This window comes from Ictalurus furcatus, chromosome 14 (genome assembly GCF_023375685.1).
Source record: "Ictalurus furcatus strain D&B chromosome 14, Billie_1.0, whole genome shotgun sequence".
In the NCBI taxonomy this organism is placed as follows: domain Eukaryota; kingdom Metazoa; phylum Chordata; class Actinopteri; order Siluriformes; family Ictaluridae; genus Ictalurus; species Ictalurus furcatus.
Window position 1 is genome coordinate 24,442,316 of NC_071268.1, and position 18,522 is coordinate 24,460,837.

Here is an 18,522-nt window from a genome sequence, read left to right on the forward strand (position 1 = left end):
TAATAATAATAATAATAATTATTATTATTATTATTATTATTATTATTATTATTATTTTACATTCTTTAAAAAATATATGTAAAATATTGACTCATTTCATGTGTTTCTGCGTAATTGTTTCACCTCATAAAATCACAAATAATCCAAATATTCATGGATCCAAATAGGAAAACGATTCGATTTGGATTTAACATTTATATTCGGGGTTTATTTTAAACTTTTAGATTTAGATTTAACATTTATATTTATAAAATTGCCATAATAAACATGGCTTAATGATGTGTGCGCAGGAATCTTATTCCGTTTTAATAAAATATATGGTAACAAAAAAAATTAAAATAATATTATATGGGTCGACAAATAATGTTTTATTTTAATTTGGGGTAAGAATATCTTTCAAAAGGAAAACGCTGCTTTCTTTTGAGCCACTAAATGGTGAAAAACAAGCAAGCACAATGCGCGCTGATTGGTCAGCAGGCTACAGGGCGCGTGCGCGGATTGGAGCAGAAGCTCTCGAACGATCTGTGTGGAACTCAGGAGAGGAGCAGTGATGAGAGCCGGTATGAAAGAGCAGCGGGGCACCGGGGGATAACACTGATAACACCGAATACACACACTGATCACCGAGCACCGAGCACACACACATGCACATCACCACCACAGGCAAAGAAGTAAAACCCTAACGAGTGAGTGCAGCTCTCAATGCCTTCACTGCGACTGTAGTAAGACTTTTTATTCTATTGTGTCTGTGTGTGTGTGTGTGTGTGTGTGTGTGTGTGTGTGTGTGTGTGTATATATATATATATATATATATATATATATATATATATATATATATATATATATATATATATATATATATCCTAATATGCCTTTAGTGTCCTCAATACAGTTTCTCAATTTTCATAAAAAATTACAAAACAATGTATTTTTTTTCAACAATTTTATTCAGTATTGAATATACCAATATACTGATACTCACTGTAATGCGCACTTTACAAATTTTGCACCATTTTCTTTGGTTGGTTTTGTGGATTTCGACACAAAAACGTAAAAGTCCCTTTGTGGATTTTCCTGTGGTCATAAACAGGGTATTTCACAATTCTGATCATTCTAACATTTCTGTTACACTTTTTTTTATGATAATATTGAACATTTTGGGCTAGTCTGTGACACTGATGTTTATCCTGTCATAATGGGATAATCACCTCGTATTGACGTGTGCCCTTTACATTAGTGACATCACAACACTGTATTGTTTTTCTTTTGATGGAGTGATAACAACTAGCTGCATGCACAGTTAAGTATCTACACTTCATATGTCTTAATTTTCATCATATTGGGATTATAGATGGACGTGGTCACCCTGTCATTGTCCACCCTGTCGTGCATCCTTTCCTGACAGGCTGGACATATGTATGCTTTCTCTTGCATTTTTAAAAATAGTCAATGCAATTAATATGTATTATTTAAAAAAGAGGATATATAGAGATTGATCTATTTTAGATCGTTTCACTGATTGAAATGTTCTCATGAAATGCCATTCATCACAACTCTTTTTTTTTATATGCTGTACTCTAGTGGACTAAGTCATGGCTTTGTCCACCCTTTCCTGCCTAAGTCCACCCTGTCCACCCAGTCCACTCTGTCATGTCCTTGTCCACTTCATGTTTTATCAAAATAAAAAAATAATTTTTTATAAGTAATTACAACATTTTAAGTGAACAACAAGGAGACAAATCATATTATTTGACATTTTGATCAAATATCTATGCTGTTCCATTTTGTACAGAACAGAAAGTGCAACTGGGGTAAGTGTAGATGTGAAAAAAACAAAAACAAAAAAAATCTATTTTAGTAACTTTAATAGTTCAAAAAGATATTAAAAATCACTAACTTAGCCGATATCTAGTGTGGTGACCAATTCTATTTTTCTGTCCAACTCTTTTTTGTATTTGTCCATGACAGGGAAGACATATTTTGTAGTGTCTGCGTGTAGTTACAAAATAAAAAAGTCTTTAGTTTGACATTAATGTTTCTGGACCAGTCTACCGTCTGGTTAATATAATGAACCGTCAGAGAAATGGAAAACCTAAAAAACCCCCAAAAATCCACATTATGAGATCCCATATATTAACACTGACCCATATATATATATATATTATTTAGTAGTGTTAAAGTACATGAAAAGGCTAAAATCTGGAGACAAACTTATGAATTTAGTTAGATGAAAATGGCTTGAGATGAAAACAGAAAGAAGATATGTACACTATACTTAGGTGATCATTGACATCAAGCACATCACACAAATGTCTCTGTGAGTGTCACCCAGAAGTCTCTCACACTAACGTGATCTTGAGCCTCTCCTGCACCTATATATCCAGATACTGTGTTGGAAATGTAGAAGGGCTTATATTGTAAGAGGGACTGATATATTCAGAAAGATGTTGGCATGCAGTACACAAGAGAGTATATGGCACATTGAGACATGACAGATCGGTTACTTATCTGTCTTATCCTAACCCTAGTGCTAGCTCTAAATTGTTGCACAGCATTAAAAGAGATTCTGTGGCAAACGGAACCAATGTATACACAAACTGAGCCATTCTCACCAATGAATACGCAAGCTGAGCCATTCTCACCAATGTATACGCCATCTGAGCCATTCTCACCAATGTATATGTCATCTGAGCCATTCTCACCAATGTATATGCCATCTGAGCCATTCTCACCAATGTATACGTAAGCTGAGCCATTCTCACCAATGTATATGCCATCTGAGCCATTCTCACCAAGGTATGCATCAGCTGAGCCATTCTCACCAATGTATACGCCATCGGAGCCATTCTCACCAATGTATATGTCATCTGAGCCATTCTCACCAATGTATACGCCATCTGAGCCATTCTCACCAATGTATACGTCAGCTGAGCCATTCTCACCAATGTATATGCCATCTGAGCCATTCTCACCAAGGTATACATCAGCTGAGCCATTCTCACCAATGTATATGCCATCTGTGCCATTCTCACCAATGTGTACATCAGCTGAGCCATTCTCACCAATGTATATGCCATCTGAGCCATTCTCACCAATGTATACGCCATCTTTGCCATTCTCACCAATGTGTACATCAGCTGAGCCATTCTCACCAATGTATACACCATCTGAGCCATTCTCACCAATGTATATGCCAGCTGAGCCATTCTCACCAATGTATACGCCATCTGAGCCATTCTCATCAATGTATACACCATCTGAGCCATTCTCACCAATGTATACGCCATCTGAGCCATTCTCACCAATGTATACGCCATCTTTGCCATTCTCACCAATGTGTACATCAGCTGAGCCATTCCCACCAATGTATACACCATCTGAGCCATTCTCACCAATGTATACACCATCTGAGCCATTCTCACCAATGTATACGCCAGCTGAGCCATTCTCACCAATGTATACGCCATCTGAGCCATTCTCACCAATGTATACGCCAGCTGAGCCATTCTCACCAATGTATACGCCATCTGAGCCATTCTCACCAATGTATACGCCAGCTGAGCCATTCTCACCAATGTATACTCCAGTTGAGCCATTGCACTGCATCCTCCTTTGATACAGCACCATTTCTTTTGTCTTAATTGAATGGCTGGTCTTATTTGTTTTAATTTATAGATTTGTGTTGGCTTGCTTTATTTAATCATTAATATATTTTTCCATGTTAATATTTCTGTAATTAATGCCATTAATAAGAAAGGAACGGACTTTACAAAAGTTTCATTAACTTTGTTTGTGTAATTGAAATAAATGAAAATGAATGAATGAATGAATAAATAAATAAATAACCCTATTTAACTTACAATTTTCTTGTAGAAATACTCCTATGAATAATTCATGAATATATTTTTTGTATCCAGCTTGATAAATGAGGCCCAGTGTTTGCTTATTTAGATTTGTAATTATATTATTATACTACATAATAAAGTTTTATTACACTGCAGAAGTCAGATTTCTACCCATTGTCTTTCATTATCAGGCCATGTGTTGTGTGTTGCCTAAACGGATTAGTCGATATGAAAAGCCTTTATTATTTCCTAAACCAGGTCAGATTTTACAGGTGTGGGTTAGATGATTAAGTGACAATAAGGCTATTATAATTTACAAGTACACTTTGTAGGTTATTAATATATGGGAACATAAAACAAATATTTTATACACAATACATATTTATGATAAATATGTTCAGAAGAGAACACTGTGATGGAGTTATTTCTTATTTGTTTGTTTGTTTGTTTGGGTCTGTCTGTCTTCCTTTCTTTCTTTCTTTCTTTCTTTCTTTCTTTCTTTCTGTAAAGTTGATTGGGGGCAGGGGTATCTAACTTACATGCTTTTGTACCATCTTGCCTGAAAGTACCAATTTCCACTGAAATGGAAATAAAACAAAACACAGAGCTAAAACAAAGGTTCTTGATGTTGCAGTAGTAGAAGTGAACCAGCGGTTTGGGTCAGAGCCTGCAGCACAGCGCCAAGTGCAGACAGAGTTATGGGCGGTGGAGGACACCGGGGCAAGCATCTGGGGTCAGGAGAGATCGGCTCATGTGCACAGTACACCTGGGAGGAAGTGCAGAAACACAACAGCACGGACGATCACTGGCTGGTTATTGAGAGGAAAGTGTACAATGTGAGCGAATGGACAAAGAGACATCCCGGAGGACGCAGAGTTCTTGAGCATTATGCTGGAGAGGACGCAACGGTAACTATCCACCTCATCATTCATTTTTCATTCATTCATTTTCATTTCCCGGTCACCAGATGTTCATCTGAGGACACCACCGCCAGGCCTGGCTCCAGGGGTGGGTCGCAGTGACCATAACCTGGATAAACTTAGTCTTTTTGTTTGTTTTATATGGAAAGCCTTTCAGTACAAGGTCATGCTCTGTGAATTGGACAGACATTTGCTTGGCTTATGCTTTAGATGAACAATTTGATCTACATCTGCAAGACTTAAAATAACCATGGTATGAAATGTTATGAAATCACAGCAAAATTTTCCATGTCAACAATTAACATAATTTGTTTTTTTTGTTGTATATTAGCCATATAAACATGTTTTTCTTACTCGCTGGATATATTGATATGAACACAGTAGCTACTAGCAAAAATGTAAATATTATTGCACTTTGTGGATAACTGAATGACAGTGCAGCTTTGTGCAGGACGCATTTACAGCCTTCCACCTGGATCAGCGTTTCGTACAGAAGTTCATGAAGCCACTGCTGCTGGGAGAGTTGGCACCTTCAGAGCCCAGTCAAGACCATGGCAAAAATGTACGGCTGCTACATACCACACAAATGTGACTCCATTAACAGACATATGACAATGGGCATTATTCACAGTCAAACTGATATTTAGGATATTTGGTAGCCATTTGTTTCAAACAAATTTGACATTATTATCATACAAGGTACACAGTTATAGGCCTTCCACAAATCCAAAAAACAAGTGTACATTTACGCCATTTGGCAGACACCCTTATCCAGAGTGACTTACATTTATCTCATTTATACAACTGAGCATTTGAGGGTTAAGGACCCAACAGTGGTAGCCTGGCAGTGATGGGGCTTGAACTCCTGACCTTCTGATCAGGAACCCAGAGCCTTTAAACACTGAGCCACCACTGCCCCACAGTTTAACCTGGATTAGCATACTCTTCTGACCTCTCACAAAGCTGTACAATTTTAAAATCTGGTCTCTAGAATGCTATGTCCAAGTATCGGTTGAAGTCTACTTTCCAGAACCCAGATATACAGTATTGCCAGTAATTGTTCAATAACTGTTTCAATTACTGAATAAGTTGGACTAAGTTACTTATTTGACTTATCTATCTTATTTAATGTTTATCACTTTGGATTCACTAAGCCATAACTAACCTGCAGAAATCAAGTAAACACACAAACACAAAGAATTTCATAATGTCTATGCCTTACAAGTGGTGTTAGAAATTACAAATCTGAACCAGCCTAAAAAGTTATTCCACTGACATACAATTAAATGTATCAAGTTCTTACTGACCTCTGAACCTCTTGCCAGTGATTCCCACAGTACCATCCTTGAGTTTTTTTTTAGATCACCTATGAAGAAAGAGATTACATACACTACCTGGCCAAAACATTTCATTGCACCACCTTTAGCTTTGATTACAGCCTGGATTCATTGTGTCATTGTTTCGACAACCTTGTGGAACGCGACAACACTTAATTCCATCCAGAGTTGCATTCATTTTCGGCCGAGATCTTGTATTGAGGACGGGAGAGTCGAACCTCTCTGTAAAATCTTCTCTAGCACATCCCAAAGACTTTCAATGGGATAAAGGTCAGGACTCTATGGTGGCCAATTCATGTGTGGAAATGATTCCTCATGCTCCCTAAATCACGCTTTCACAATTTGAGCCCCATGAATCTTGGCATTGTCATCCTGTGCCATCAGGGAAGAAGAAAATCCATGGATGGGATAATCTGGTCATTCAGTACATTCAGATGAGTTCATTTTATTGCTGCATAATGTTGCTGAGCCTCGACCTGACCAGTTGAGGCAACCCCAGAACATAACACTTCCTCCAGAGGCTTGTACAGTAGGCACGATGCATGATGGGTGCTTCCCTTCTTACCCTGATATGCCCATCTCATTGGAATAGGGTAAATCTAGACTCATCAGACCTCATGACCTTTTTCCATTCCTCCACAGTCCAATCTTTATGCTTCCTCCTTATGAAGTCGTTATAATCAAATTAGCCTGGCACTGATTAGGCCACACAGCTGTTTAGTCCCAATCGTGTAAGTTCTCGTAGCATTGTGCGTGTGGAAATGCTCTTGTTTTCACTATTAAACATAGCCATGAGTTCTACTGTCGATTTTGTTCGATGTGGCTTCACCAAGCGTTTTAAAGACCTCCCGTCACAATCATTCAAGGTTTTGAACATTAATTTTTCCGACCACATTTCTTCGTCAAAGTTGACAGTAAAGTTCACCACTCTCTTTATAGGTTTTAATAATGCGTTGGACAGTTCTTATTCCGATTCCAGGGATTTCAACATCTTCTTAGTTGTTTTCTTTGCTTGATGCAGGCCAATCATTTCCCCCTTCTAAAACACAGTGACATCTGTTCCACGACCATGGGATATGTCTTCCGTACATGGTTGTTTAATAAACAAGAAGTTACACACTGCATCAATCAGGGTTAAATGAATTGTTGCCAGCTGAAACATATTAATCACTGCAATAATGATCCAATCATAGGCTCTAAAGTATTTGCTTATTTAAATCCATATTGACTCTATGAGGGATTTAGCAGTGCTAGCATATATAGGTATAAGAGCGGAAAAGTGTCTAAATAGGCTCCTATCCACATTTGAGATAGACTGACCAGATTATAATGAGTGCTGTAGCATTAATATTCTGGAAGCATATTCAGTAGCGATTCTTTGGCCATATAGAGGCACTGTCACTTCATCAGGCCAGTCTGGAAAATACTTAATCAGGACTCTACATGGTCATCTAGCTGAAAGTTCAGCTGTGTGGATACAAACGGTAAAGGAAATGATCACTGGAAAATGTCTGTTGCTATGGAAACTGTATCTGGCCTAGTGGTTTTCCTGAACATAATGACGGCAGTCATTTAGGCAGTATCAGGTGAGGTTTTTCTTTTTGTTCAGACTCAGCCAGTTATTGGCTGTTAGGGTTTATAATGTGCCTGAGGTTACTTTGGTCCACTGGTCTTTTTTTTTTTTATCTCCGCAGTAATACATCTGTGTCTACTGTCACCTGTTGCTTGTTAGTGGCAGTACATTTTGACCCATTTTTACTGACTGGGGGTCATGTTACATTATTTTATTCCATTGCAGTTTAATATAAACCAATAGTACTTCCCATCCATCAGACAAGTTACACCTAGATATTTCCTTAATACAACTCTATTTAATGATAGATGTTTTCTTTATCACTCATTAAATTTCGAAATAATAAACACAGTTTTCATTATCTTATAGCATCTTTTACATCCTTCACAATGTATAAAATATTATTGTATCTATCAGCTTCTTTTCCTCAAATTCCTGTCAATCTGACTAGGGTTGTAACCGGGATCAAATCTTTATTGAGGTGCACATTGCAGAAATGTCTTAATTATATCACAATGCTAAGTGAACTACTTCGGTTGATTCCAGCTAGACACTTTAATTTCATTGAGTTATTATTAATATTTAATATGTATGTTATCTTTTGATTTCAGGGTCTACAATAAGAAATTGTACATGTTAGAGCTGTTTTTTTTTTCTTTTCAAGTTTCTTAAAAATGACAATGAATTGACTTCATATTCAAGAAGCATATAAGCACAAAATAAAAAAAAAAATGAAACAACTTTCTGAGAAGACTTTGTGAGAGGTCTGGAAGTCTGTGTCCTTAAAGTTAATTACGGCCATGAGTCTGACTCTTATCTCTTTTTTTATTCTCAGGCTGCTTTAGTGGAAGATTTCCGGGCCTTGCGTAAGCAGTTGGAGACACAGGGCTTTTTCCACACCAGTCCATTGTTTTTCATACTATATATTGGACATATTCTGCTGCTGGAGGCCTTGCCTTTGGTACTGCTGTGGAATTTTGGCAATGGCTGGATTATTACAGTTCTAATTGCTGTCTTACTGGCTACTGCACAGGTAGGATGTCTTCATCTATAACTATATCACCAATGTTCCAATACATACTGAAATAAACAAAGCATATGTGTTTGAGTATAACAATGCGGTTGGCCAAAAAGCACTTCTGAAAAAAAATATTGAAAAAATTATGAAGCATGTATCTAAATGCTCACAGCAGGTGACAGGCAACAAACCCTTGATGCAATTTAAATAATGTCTGAATGTTTTTTTATTCATCAATTGTTTATACAATAATCTCCCCATCGGGTCCTGGTCTGCTCTGAGTCTGTCCAGTGGGACATGCCGGGTAGATCTCTAGCGGGAACCAACAAAGGGGTATCCTTATGAGGTATCCAAACTACCTTAACTGGCTCTGCTCATTTTGGAGGAGTGGCAGCTCTATTCCGAGGCTTTAAATCCAGAAAACACATGTAGTACTCCAATGACCCCTCATAAAGCTGTCCAAGAAAAAAAAGATCTGGTCCACAGCTGGGGCAGAACCTGCATTGTTCCATCTGAATCCTAGATTCAACTAATGCAGTCTCCTTTCCAGGCCTCTGGCATAAAGTTTTCCTGGGGGGCTAAGGAGTGTAATACTTTAATAATTGAATAATCAATTGAGATTGGACCTCTGATCGGAAGATCATGGGTTAAAATCCCAGCACTGCTGGACCCTTGAGCAAGGCCCTTAACTCTCAACTGCTCAGTTCAGATAAAAGTCGCTCTAGATAAAGGCATCTGCCAAATGACATAAATGTGAATGTAAACTTTCTGGCTGTGGAATGGACTACTGGCTGACACCTACTGGAACATCCAGACAGCAAATTATTGCAGCAGTCCAACCAGAGTCCTTCTCACATTCCTCAGTTTTATTTAGCTATTGTCTATTCTGACTTTTGGCTGAAACGATAGCTGTGTGTCATCAGCATAGGAGTGGAAGCTAATACTATGTTTACAAATAATTGTATCCAGTGGTAGCAGTGGGCCTAGAACAGGGACTTGTAGAGCACCAAACTTTATGTTTGTATGTATAAAGATGTCATCATTAACATTTAAACTAATAATGGTCAGTCAGTGAAGACCTGAGCGAGGAAAAAGCTGTTCCCTTAACTCCAACAAAATTTCTAGTCCAGCTAGAAGAATATTGTGATCTATTGTATCAACGGCTACACCGAGATTGAGCAACACAAGCAAGGAGACTCAACCTGACAAGCAACTGAGCTGGAACGCTGTGCACAGAATACAGTTTACAACCAACTGGAGACATCTCTGCATCTGGTTTCTAATGAAACAATCAGAAAATCAATCATTGACCTTTGGCCCAAGGTGCCAAAAGACATGGTACCATGGACACTAATGAACAGCTTTGTGTTTGAACAAAGAGTTTGTTATTGACAATGTATTTTGCACAGAAGTCTAATAAAATATCACTGCTCTGGTACAGATATGAGAGGCCATTCCTCCCCATCACGCCCCTTCTCCATTACCAGCATGAGCGCTGAAGTCCCAGAAGGTACCTGCTCAACTTTCTCCAAGAAAGCAGAATACTCCAAACTGCTATTTGGTGCATATGAACAGTCAGATTTTCCTTCCTGAGACTCAAAATCTCATAGAGATAACCATCTTGCCCATTAGGGCAAACTCTGAGATTGGGAGCATCTCCACAACCACCTGATGGTTGCTTCATTTGGGAACTCCAGAGGAGAGAGACCTCCCACAGAGTTAGAAAAATTTCCACAAGAATTGGGTACCGGAGAACTCACTGTGTGTACATAAGGCTGAAATCTAGTGCATAGCATTTTATCACACATCCAAACTCAGGTTATTTCCCTGTAAGAAAAAGAACACTCCACATCCTGAAAACCAGTTTATAGTTCTAATCCATCTAAGAATGTTCATCACATGTTTTCAACCCAACTGGCATCTTCCAGGTGGTGAGCCCACAAGCTGGTTTCACGTTGCCGGGCTGAGCCCAGACAACTTCTGTAGGTGGCATAGTCACCAGGTGTTCACCTATGACAGTGGTTTTCAAAGTGGGGGCCACCAGGGGGCGCTGGGGGCACTCAACAATTTGGTGTGAAAAATAAATAAATACATGATGTTTTTTCAGACAACCATACACACACACACAATCAATTCCTAATGTAATGTAAAGATGTAAGATGTAATTATTAATAAAAAAAAAAAGGGGTATATATTCAGAAGTCTGTATTTTTAATGTGTTTTAAAGACATCTTGCAAAAGGGGGGCCTCGGTCAAATGTTAATGCCATTTGTGGGGCCTCGCCCTGGAAAAGTTTGAGAACCCCTGATCTATGACACCACTCCCAATTCAGGCTTCAGGACTCGGTCCCTAATCCGGGCAGGATACACTTTTTTTTGCACCTTTCATTTGGGTCTTTAGGATAACTTTTTTCTGATCTCTCCCCCAATATCTGTTCATGGGGGGGGGTGTTAATCGAATGCAGACATTTTATTTCATACTTATCTTGCTGCTATGTTACATTTGCCTTGTTTATATTTATCTAGGTGAACAGTGAGACAGTGCGAGCCAGCTGGGTTTAAATGTTAATTTGAAATAAACAATTTATCTTTGCATTTAGTGTGTAGCTATTTTCAAAATATATTCTTTCATCAAAAGTGGATTCGACACCATATTTAATGTGTGCTTTATCTCTTTTCTCATGCAGGCACAGGCTGGGTGGCTTCAGCATGACCTAGGCCATCTGTCAGTCTTCAAAAATTCCACCTGGGATCACCTAGCACATAAATTTGTCATTGGACACCTGAAGGTACCAGATCCTACAGAGATTACTCTTTACCATGTAGAGATACACTCACTGATCACTTTATTAGGAAGAATAACACTCTATCACATCCTAAACGAGCTCTATTGGATTCTGATCTGGTGACTAGGGAGGCCATTTAAGTACATTGAACTCATTGTCATGTTCATGGAACCAGTTTGATATGACTTGTGCTTTGGGACATAGCACATTATCATGTTGGAAGTAGCCATTATAAGATGGGTAAATTTTGGCCATACATGGATGCACATGGCCAGCAATAATACTCAGGCTGTGGCCATCAACAATGCTCAAATGGTATTACAGGGCTCATTGTGTGCCAAGGAAACATTCCCCACACCATTACATTGCCAACACCAGCCTGAAGTGTGGACACAAGGCAGGTTGGGTCCATGGATTAATGCTGTCGATTCCAAATGCTGACCCTCCTACCTGCATGTCACAGTATAAATCGTGACTAATCATTCGGCTATCCGGTCTCATCGAACCTGCGCCCACTCCTGTTCTTTGCTGACAGTAGTGGAACTGGATGTGGTCTTCTTCTGTTGTAGGATTGACATCTGCCTCAAGGTTTGACATTGGTTTTGGATTCTGAGATGCTTTTCTGCTCACCACATATGTGCAGAGTTTTTTAAGTTACCATTTTGAGCTTTCTTGTCAGAACAAACCCATCTTCCCATTCTCCTCTGACCTGGGTGAAAATCCAAGTTTCTGAAATCAAGCCAACCCAATAAACATGTCGTGGTCAAAGTCACGGAGATCACATTGTGGTCCCCATGGTGATGACTGACGTGAACATTAATTGAAGGTCTTGACCTGTATCTGGATGATTTTATGCATTGCAATGCTGCCACATGATAATAATAATGCATGTAAACTGCACAAATGACAGATGGACAAATGTTCCTATTAAAGTGTCCAGTGGGTGTCCAGCAAACATATATGACTTTTCCCTGGAGTTTCGATCTATGTGTCTATGTTTAATTATGTAGGGGGCCTCTGCAAACTGGTGGAACCATCAACACTATCAGCACCATTCTAAGCCCAATGTGTTCAGTAAGGACCCTGACCTCAACACACTGGAAATACTGGTACTGGGAGACATCCAGCCCGTAGAGGTAAACTCACTGTATCCTTGTATGATTTAAAAATATATATATATATATATATATTTATAAATGGGGCACATATGTCTTATCTTGACTCATACTGCTTAGATTTTAGACTGTATTGTTTCTGTTCGATTCTTTCCTTCGTTTTTTGTTACAGTATGGGATTAAAAAGTTGAAGCACATGCCCTATAATCATCAGCACAAGTATTTCTTTTTGAGTATGTCATTCATTGCTGTTTTCTTTAGATCAGTATGATTGCATATATTGTTCAGAATACTTCAATAGATTAATGTTTAGCATTTTAAAATAACTTCCCCACCCCACCCGTCTCTTACGCAGTTGGACCTCCCCTGCTTATACCAGTGTTCTTTAGTGTGCACATTTTTCGAACTCTGTGCTTAAACCGTGATTGGGTGGTAAGTTGCCATGGCAATTTTTTTCCACTATGTCTGAACATAGAACTACCTTCAACTTATACTTGCCCATGGAGCTACTTTTTAATAATCCTTTTCTTTTGTTTTTGTTGTTGAGGATTTTGTGTGGTATCTGTCCTACTATACGCGTTTCTTCTTATGCTATGTTCCCTATTATGGATTCCTGGGAGCAGTACTGCTTCAGACTTTTTTAAGGTAAGCTGTTTGTTAGGCATTTGCTTAACACTTCTTTTTGGACAGCATATAAGAATTAAGCATTACATGTATAACAATCATACACATGACAGAAAAATATATATATTGTACTTTGTTACTGGTGTGATCTCCAGGTTTCTAGAGAGTCACTGGTATGTGTGGGTGACCCAGATGAACCACATTCCCATGGACATTGACTATGAAAAACATGATGACTGGCTCAGCATGCAGGTAGATTTTTGGCTCAGCGTCTAGGATCAATGGCTTCTTATCAATGGACAACTCAAGCTTGTCCAGAACTGTACTCTGCATACAGTAATACTCAAACACCTGAAATTAGAAGAATTGTCCCATGCATTTGTGAAAACGGATCAAGTGAATACAGTCGACTCTAAACTAAAATGATTTACATATGCAATGACTGATCATTTGTGCTTTGTTGAAACTAATATTTCTTTCAAACATTTGAATAACATAAAAATAAAATATTTTTATATAGTAGTGCACTATTCCAGTGCATTTCTGGGAGGATTTTAAATATTATCTTCACCAATACCTTCACCCCTACCATTAATATTTGGGGAAGCCTCCTTTGGAGAGAATATCAACACTGAGTCACTTCTTGTAATGTCTGTAAAGGTTGTAGAGGATATTTACAGAAAACAGTGCCAAATGCATCAATGGTGTCTGAGAGCAATTCATAGAGTTCCCTCCTAAAGTATTGGAATGGCAAGGGAGATTATATATTTTTTGCTATACCCTGAAGACTTTTGGTTTTGAGATCAAAAGATTAATATCAGACAATAGAGAGAATTTCAGAATTTAATTTGCTGATAGTTACATCCGTCAAACTTTAGTGACAGACCACCACATTTTGATGTGAGCACAAGTATTGGAACACGTGACTGACAGGTGTTTCTTGTTGCCCAGGTGTACCCTGTTAGACTGATTGTTTAAACAATTAATAGCTCTGAATATCTACTCTTGGTTTGAGTCCTGGGTTTCACCTGTGAAGATTTTTGTTGTTAAAAAGGATAAACCAATATGAAGACCAGAGAGCTGTCTGTGGGAGAAAAGCAAGCCATTTTGAAGCTAAGTGGGAAATCAGTCAGACCCTTTGCACAAGCATTGGGTATAGCCAATACAAAAAAAACAAAACACTGATGTCCTAAGAACCAGACACTGAACAGGTCAGCCAAGGAAAACAACAGCAAATGATGACAGAAACGTGGTGAGAACAATAGTAATATAACCAACAGCCCACAGGGCAGGAATTTCAGAAACAAATTTATAGAATCCATTTTTATTTTCACCTGCACTTCTGTTTAAAGCACATTCATTATTTTATTATGTGTACCAGGGAACTATGTTGAAGCACAGCAAATTACTAAATCTATAGATTTATTTATTTATTTGTTTAGGAAGTGATATATGATTTTGTGGATTTTTGTTTAGTTGAAAGCTACTTGCAATGTTGAGCAGTCGTTCTTCAATGATTGGTTCACCGGCCACCTCAACTTCCAGATTGAGCACCAGTAAGTGGAATAGTATTGTCTTTTGGGGTTATATGCATAGGTGCATGAATTGAATATCGGGAACATGCTTATGTATGAATCTCTTATATGGTTTTTGTCTCCTCCCACCACAATCTCTTCACAACACCCCCAATCCCACAGTGTCTTCCCTACAATGCCTCGCCATAACTATGTTCACGTGGCTCCTCTACTGCGAGAGCTTTGTGAGAAGTATGGAGTTCAGTATCAGGTCAAAGGCCTGTGGGAGGCCATGTCTGACATTATTGGGTATGACTGTTATTTTTTAAAATTTATTTTATATGGACACTCATTCGATGTACAGTCTAAGATTCCAATGTTTCTTCAAACGCTTTCACACCTATTCATTAATTTGTGAAGTCAGAGTCTTCAACCAGCCCAAAAGTACCCATGTCACACCACTCTTCATCTCCCTCCACTGGATGCTTGTTGCTCTCATACAAGACCTTGTCTGGATCAGCACCCCCCTACCTCAACTCTCTCCTGAAGGCTTGCGTTCCCTCACGCAATCTGCGATCGATTAATAACCGACGCTTGGTAGTGCCTACTTAGTGTGGCTTAAGGTCCCTTTCCAGTACCTTCACACTAACTGTCCCTCAGTGGTGGAATGAACTTCCAACCACAATCCGGACCGCAGAATGTGTCACTACCTTCAAAAAACACTAAAGACCAACCTCTTCTGTGAACACCTAACCAACCCCTAAAAAAACAACAACAACAACAAAAAACCTCACTCTGGCTCTTACACCTCTACTCTGTGCACTTTGCTTCTTCTAGAACTCAATTAAAGATCTTGTATGGTAGCACTATTTGTAATGTTCTCTGCTTGATATATCGCTTTGCTTGTATTTCCTCATTTGTAAGTCGCTTTGGATAAAAGCGTCCGCTAAATGAATAAATGAATAAATGTAAATGTAATGCTATTCAAGAACACATCGGACTCTGGGTGAAATCACAAGTGAGCTTGTTATAGCATGTTACTTGAAAGGGAAAGAAAAAAAGAGAGAAATGAAACTAAAAATGAGCTGTGCCTAGCTGATCCCAGAGCTCATGAATATGAGGCATTGCATAAGCATCAAATTTTAAGATTGTGGTTACCTTGCAAACGTCTACACAAAACCAGACTGCACCATCAGCCTTGTGCACAAGCACAATGGGGCTCTTCCAGTCACTCTTCTATTCCTCCCATCTATAGCATTTATCCTAATACTACTTTTCATCATTTTCATCCTGAACCACTTTTCTTTTGTGTTCAGTGAAGCAATATGGCTTGCCATGCACAACTGCAGTCTCTGTGGTGCTCTATAAGGTTTGTGCGTCCAGGCAAGGGAGAAAACACATTGCAACTTGGCTACCTCTGCCCTTATGGTATGGTAAGAGATGGTCTCCAACTGGGATTGGAGTGGAATTGGGTATTTTTGGACAATCCGATCCCAACTCATCTCTCACTGCCACTGATATAACCAGAGCCACAGGGACCACCTCTCACCATTGTTTGAATAGGTTAAGGTGGTAAGTCTGCCAGTGTTGCCCCTGTCCATTTGAAAAACCTCATAGTTGCATTCTCCCACCCTGTGTGTGACCTGGAACGGTCCTTAGCACTTGACAAGTAATTTTGAGCTAGAGTTTAGAAGCCACACAAGGACTGTCTCTCAGTGCAAATTGACTTATTTGGGAGCACATATTATAGAGCAACTTATCTGATCCTCAGCCAGTTGGTTGGCTTCAGCCATTGAGTCAGGTTGGTGTCAGTGTATCCACTCCAACGTCCCAGCCAGCAGCTGGTTGATAAACTTTGCCAGTGCCTCCCACATGATGACCTTCTCTGGTTGTGCTGAGTCCACTCTCAGCCAGTGCTTGCAGGAGTTGTGGGGCCTCTGGGCATAGGTGAATAGTGGCATAGTTTGGAAACAGCAAAAATGTCCCTCTGGAAACAGCCTGACCATTTGAGCATGGCTCTCTGAACAGATAAATAATCGAGCTGACTCTCGGGCAGCAGACTATGGACCATCAGCTGGGCTTCTCCAGTCAGGATGGCTTGAATACACAGCCTCAGCTCACTCCTTGTGCTGAGGCAACACCCATCTCCTGTTACAGTGTCATCTTGATAAGGGAGCGGAAGCTTAAGAAGGGGCTTGCAGGATAGGAGGAAAAGGTTAGAGGGCTCTTGATGGCAGCTTGGTTTGCAGCTTGTATGTTCACAATTTTAGGAAGCATTTCCTGCTGCACCTGCAGACCCACGAGAGCCTTATGTTTTTACTCCTGCATCTGGACACTCTGGGCTAGAGGTCTCCATATCTGCATGATGTCATCCTCCGGGTAGTACCTCTGGTTTTATAACAGTGTGACAATGACAGCTAAATGCTACTCAGGAACTCAGAAGACTCGGGGAGAGATTTCAGACCAATGTTCATCATGCAGTAATCAACAATCCAGACCATTGTTTAGGTCCACACTGGAGTGTCAGCACTGTATTCTCACCTGCCAAATGAACTAAACTAAGGGAGAAAACACCCCAGGGTTTGATCAATGCCCCCAAACAGACCAAACACTGCACATGTGAAAGCAAACTTAGGAAGAAGTAGTGCTAAAATTAGTTAGCACATGTTTGAGATTGTATGAAATAAGACACATACTTAAGACCCTTCTTACGTTGAGTGCTAAGATTTTATTCGTGTCCACTTCAGGTCTCTGAGGAAGTCTGGTGAGCTGTGGCTAGATGCCTACCTCCACAAATGAGTCGTCCATTCGTCCATCAATGACTGTTTTAAACCATGTCTACACTGTAATCACCATTCAACAATTTTGACATAGGAGGTTACTTCTTCAACCGTTCTGAGTGTCCATAAACCTGCCTTTAATTCACTTTAGTTAATGATTCTCATTATCCATTGTCCTATATGCTGAAACTGTTGTGTTATTATTGTGCTTTAGTTGTAAGTTCACTTAAACCACATACCTCATCTCTACAAGAATAACATATCTTTCCATGCTGCTGGTAGCATCAGACACAAATAAATCACGTTGTTTTGAATGATTTTTAAATCTTATATTAAAATAATAATAATAACAATCATGTTTTCAATTATTATATGAATTTATAGTGATTAATTTAACTTGCACTTTGAATTACTGAATAAATCTTAAGCTGCTCTTGTTCTTCTTCAATTTAAGCATTCGTGTTTTGTTTGCTTTTCAAAGATCAGAAAGAAAATACTCAAAACTGACTACAACAGACTGCAAATTATTCATTTCCGGGTACAACATTAATCCTTGCTATAAGAATCCACGTGTATAAAAGTATTAATGATATGTTTATACTATTTCTATAACTGAAACCTACCAGACAAAAATAGTCATGGATACATTGACACTCCAGTTTGCCACCAAGTAGACAGGCAATGGAATGCACTGTTTAATGACCACAAACATATCATTACCACACCAATATTTCATTACAGCACCGATATTTGCCTGCACATGAACAAATATGGACCCCAAACAGAAAACATGCTTAAAAGGAGTCAAACGTGTATTTATGTATATTATAGGCAACATGAGCAAATATAAAACTGATGGACAGTAATTGGTTCTCTGAATGAATCAGTGTCTCTCTATTTCTGGATTATTTTGCACCCCTACGGAGTGTCAGGAATGAGGATTCTGTCACTGCCTCCTTATATACGCATGTGGTCTCTAATTGAAAAGGCTGTTTAGCTCTTCTCATAAAT

The 18,522-nt window shown here is 39.0% G+C and overlaps 1 protein-coding gene across 1 annotated transcript; it reads left to right on the top strand.

The window, feature by feature from the left end:
- Positions 1-498: 498 nt before the first annotated feature.
- Positions 499-18,069, top strand: LOC128617945 (fatty acid desaturase 2-like). Its single transcript, XM_053641201.1, has 13 exons — positions 499-686; positions 4,480-4,753; positions 5,217-5,327; positions 8,511-8,708; positions 11,380-11,481; positions 12,489-12,614; positions 12,766-12,826; positions 12,949-13,025; positions 13,141-13,238; positions 13,373-13,469; positions 14,694-14,773; positions 14,915-15,040; positions 17,479-18,069. The coding sequence occupies exons 2-13, from the start codon at positions 4,544-4,546 to the stop codon at positions 17,528-17,530; spliced, it is 1,338 nt and encodes a 445-aa protein (XP_053497176.1). The 5' UTR covers positions 499-686; positions 4,480-4,543; the 3' UTR covers positions 17,531-18,069.
- Positions 18,070-18,522: the final 453 nt, after the last annotated feature.

Excerpts from the sequence above, each read along its gene's own strand:
- LOC128617945 (XM_053641201.1), top strand. The coding sequence starts at position 4,544 with ATGGGCGGTGGAGGACACCGGGGCAAGCATCTGGGGTCAGGAGAGATC. Across the intron at positions 5,328-8,510 it reads GTCAAGACCATGGCAAAAAT|GCTGCTTTAGTGGAAGATTT; the intron begins GTACGGCTGCTA and ends TTTTATTCTCAG. Across the intron at positions 14,774-14,914 it reads AACTTCCAGATTGAGCACCA|TGTCTTCCCTACAATGCCTC; the intron begins GTAAGTGGAATA and ends CCAATCCCACAG.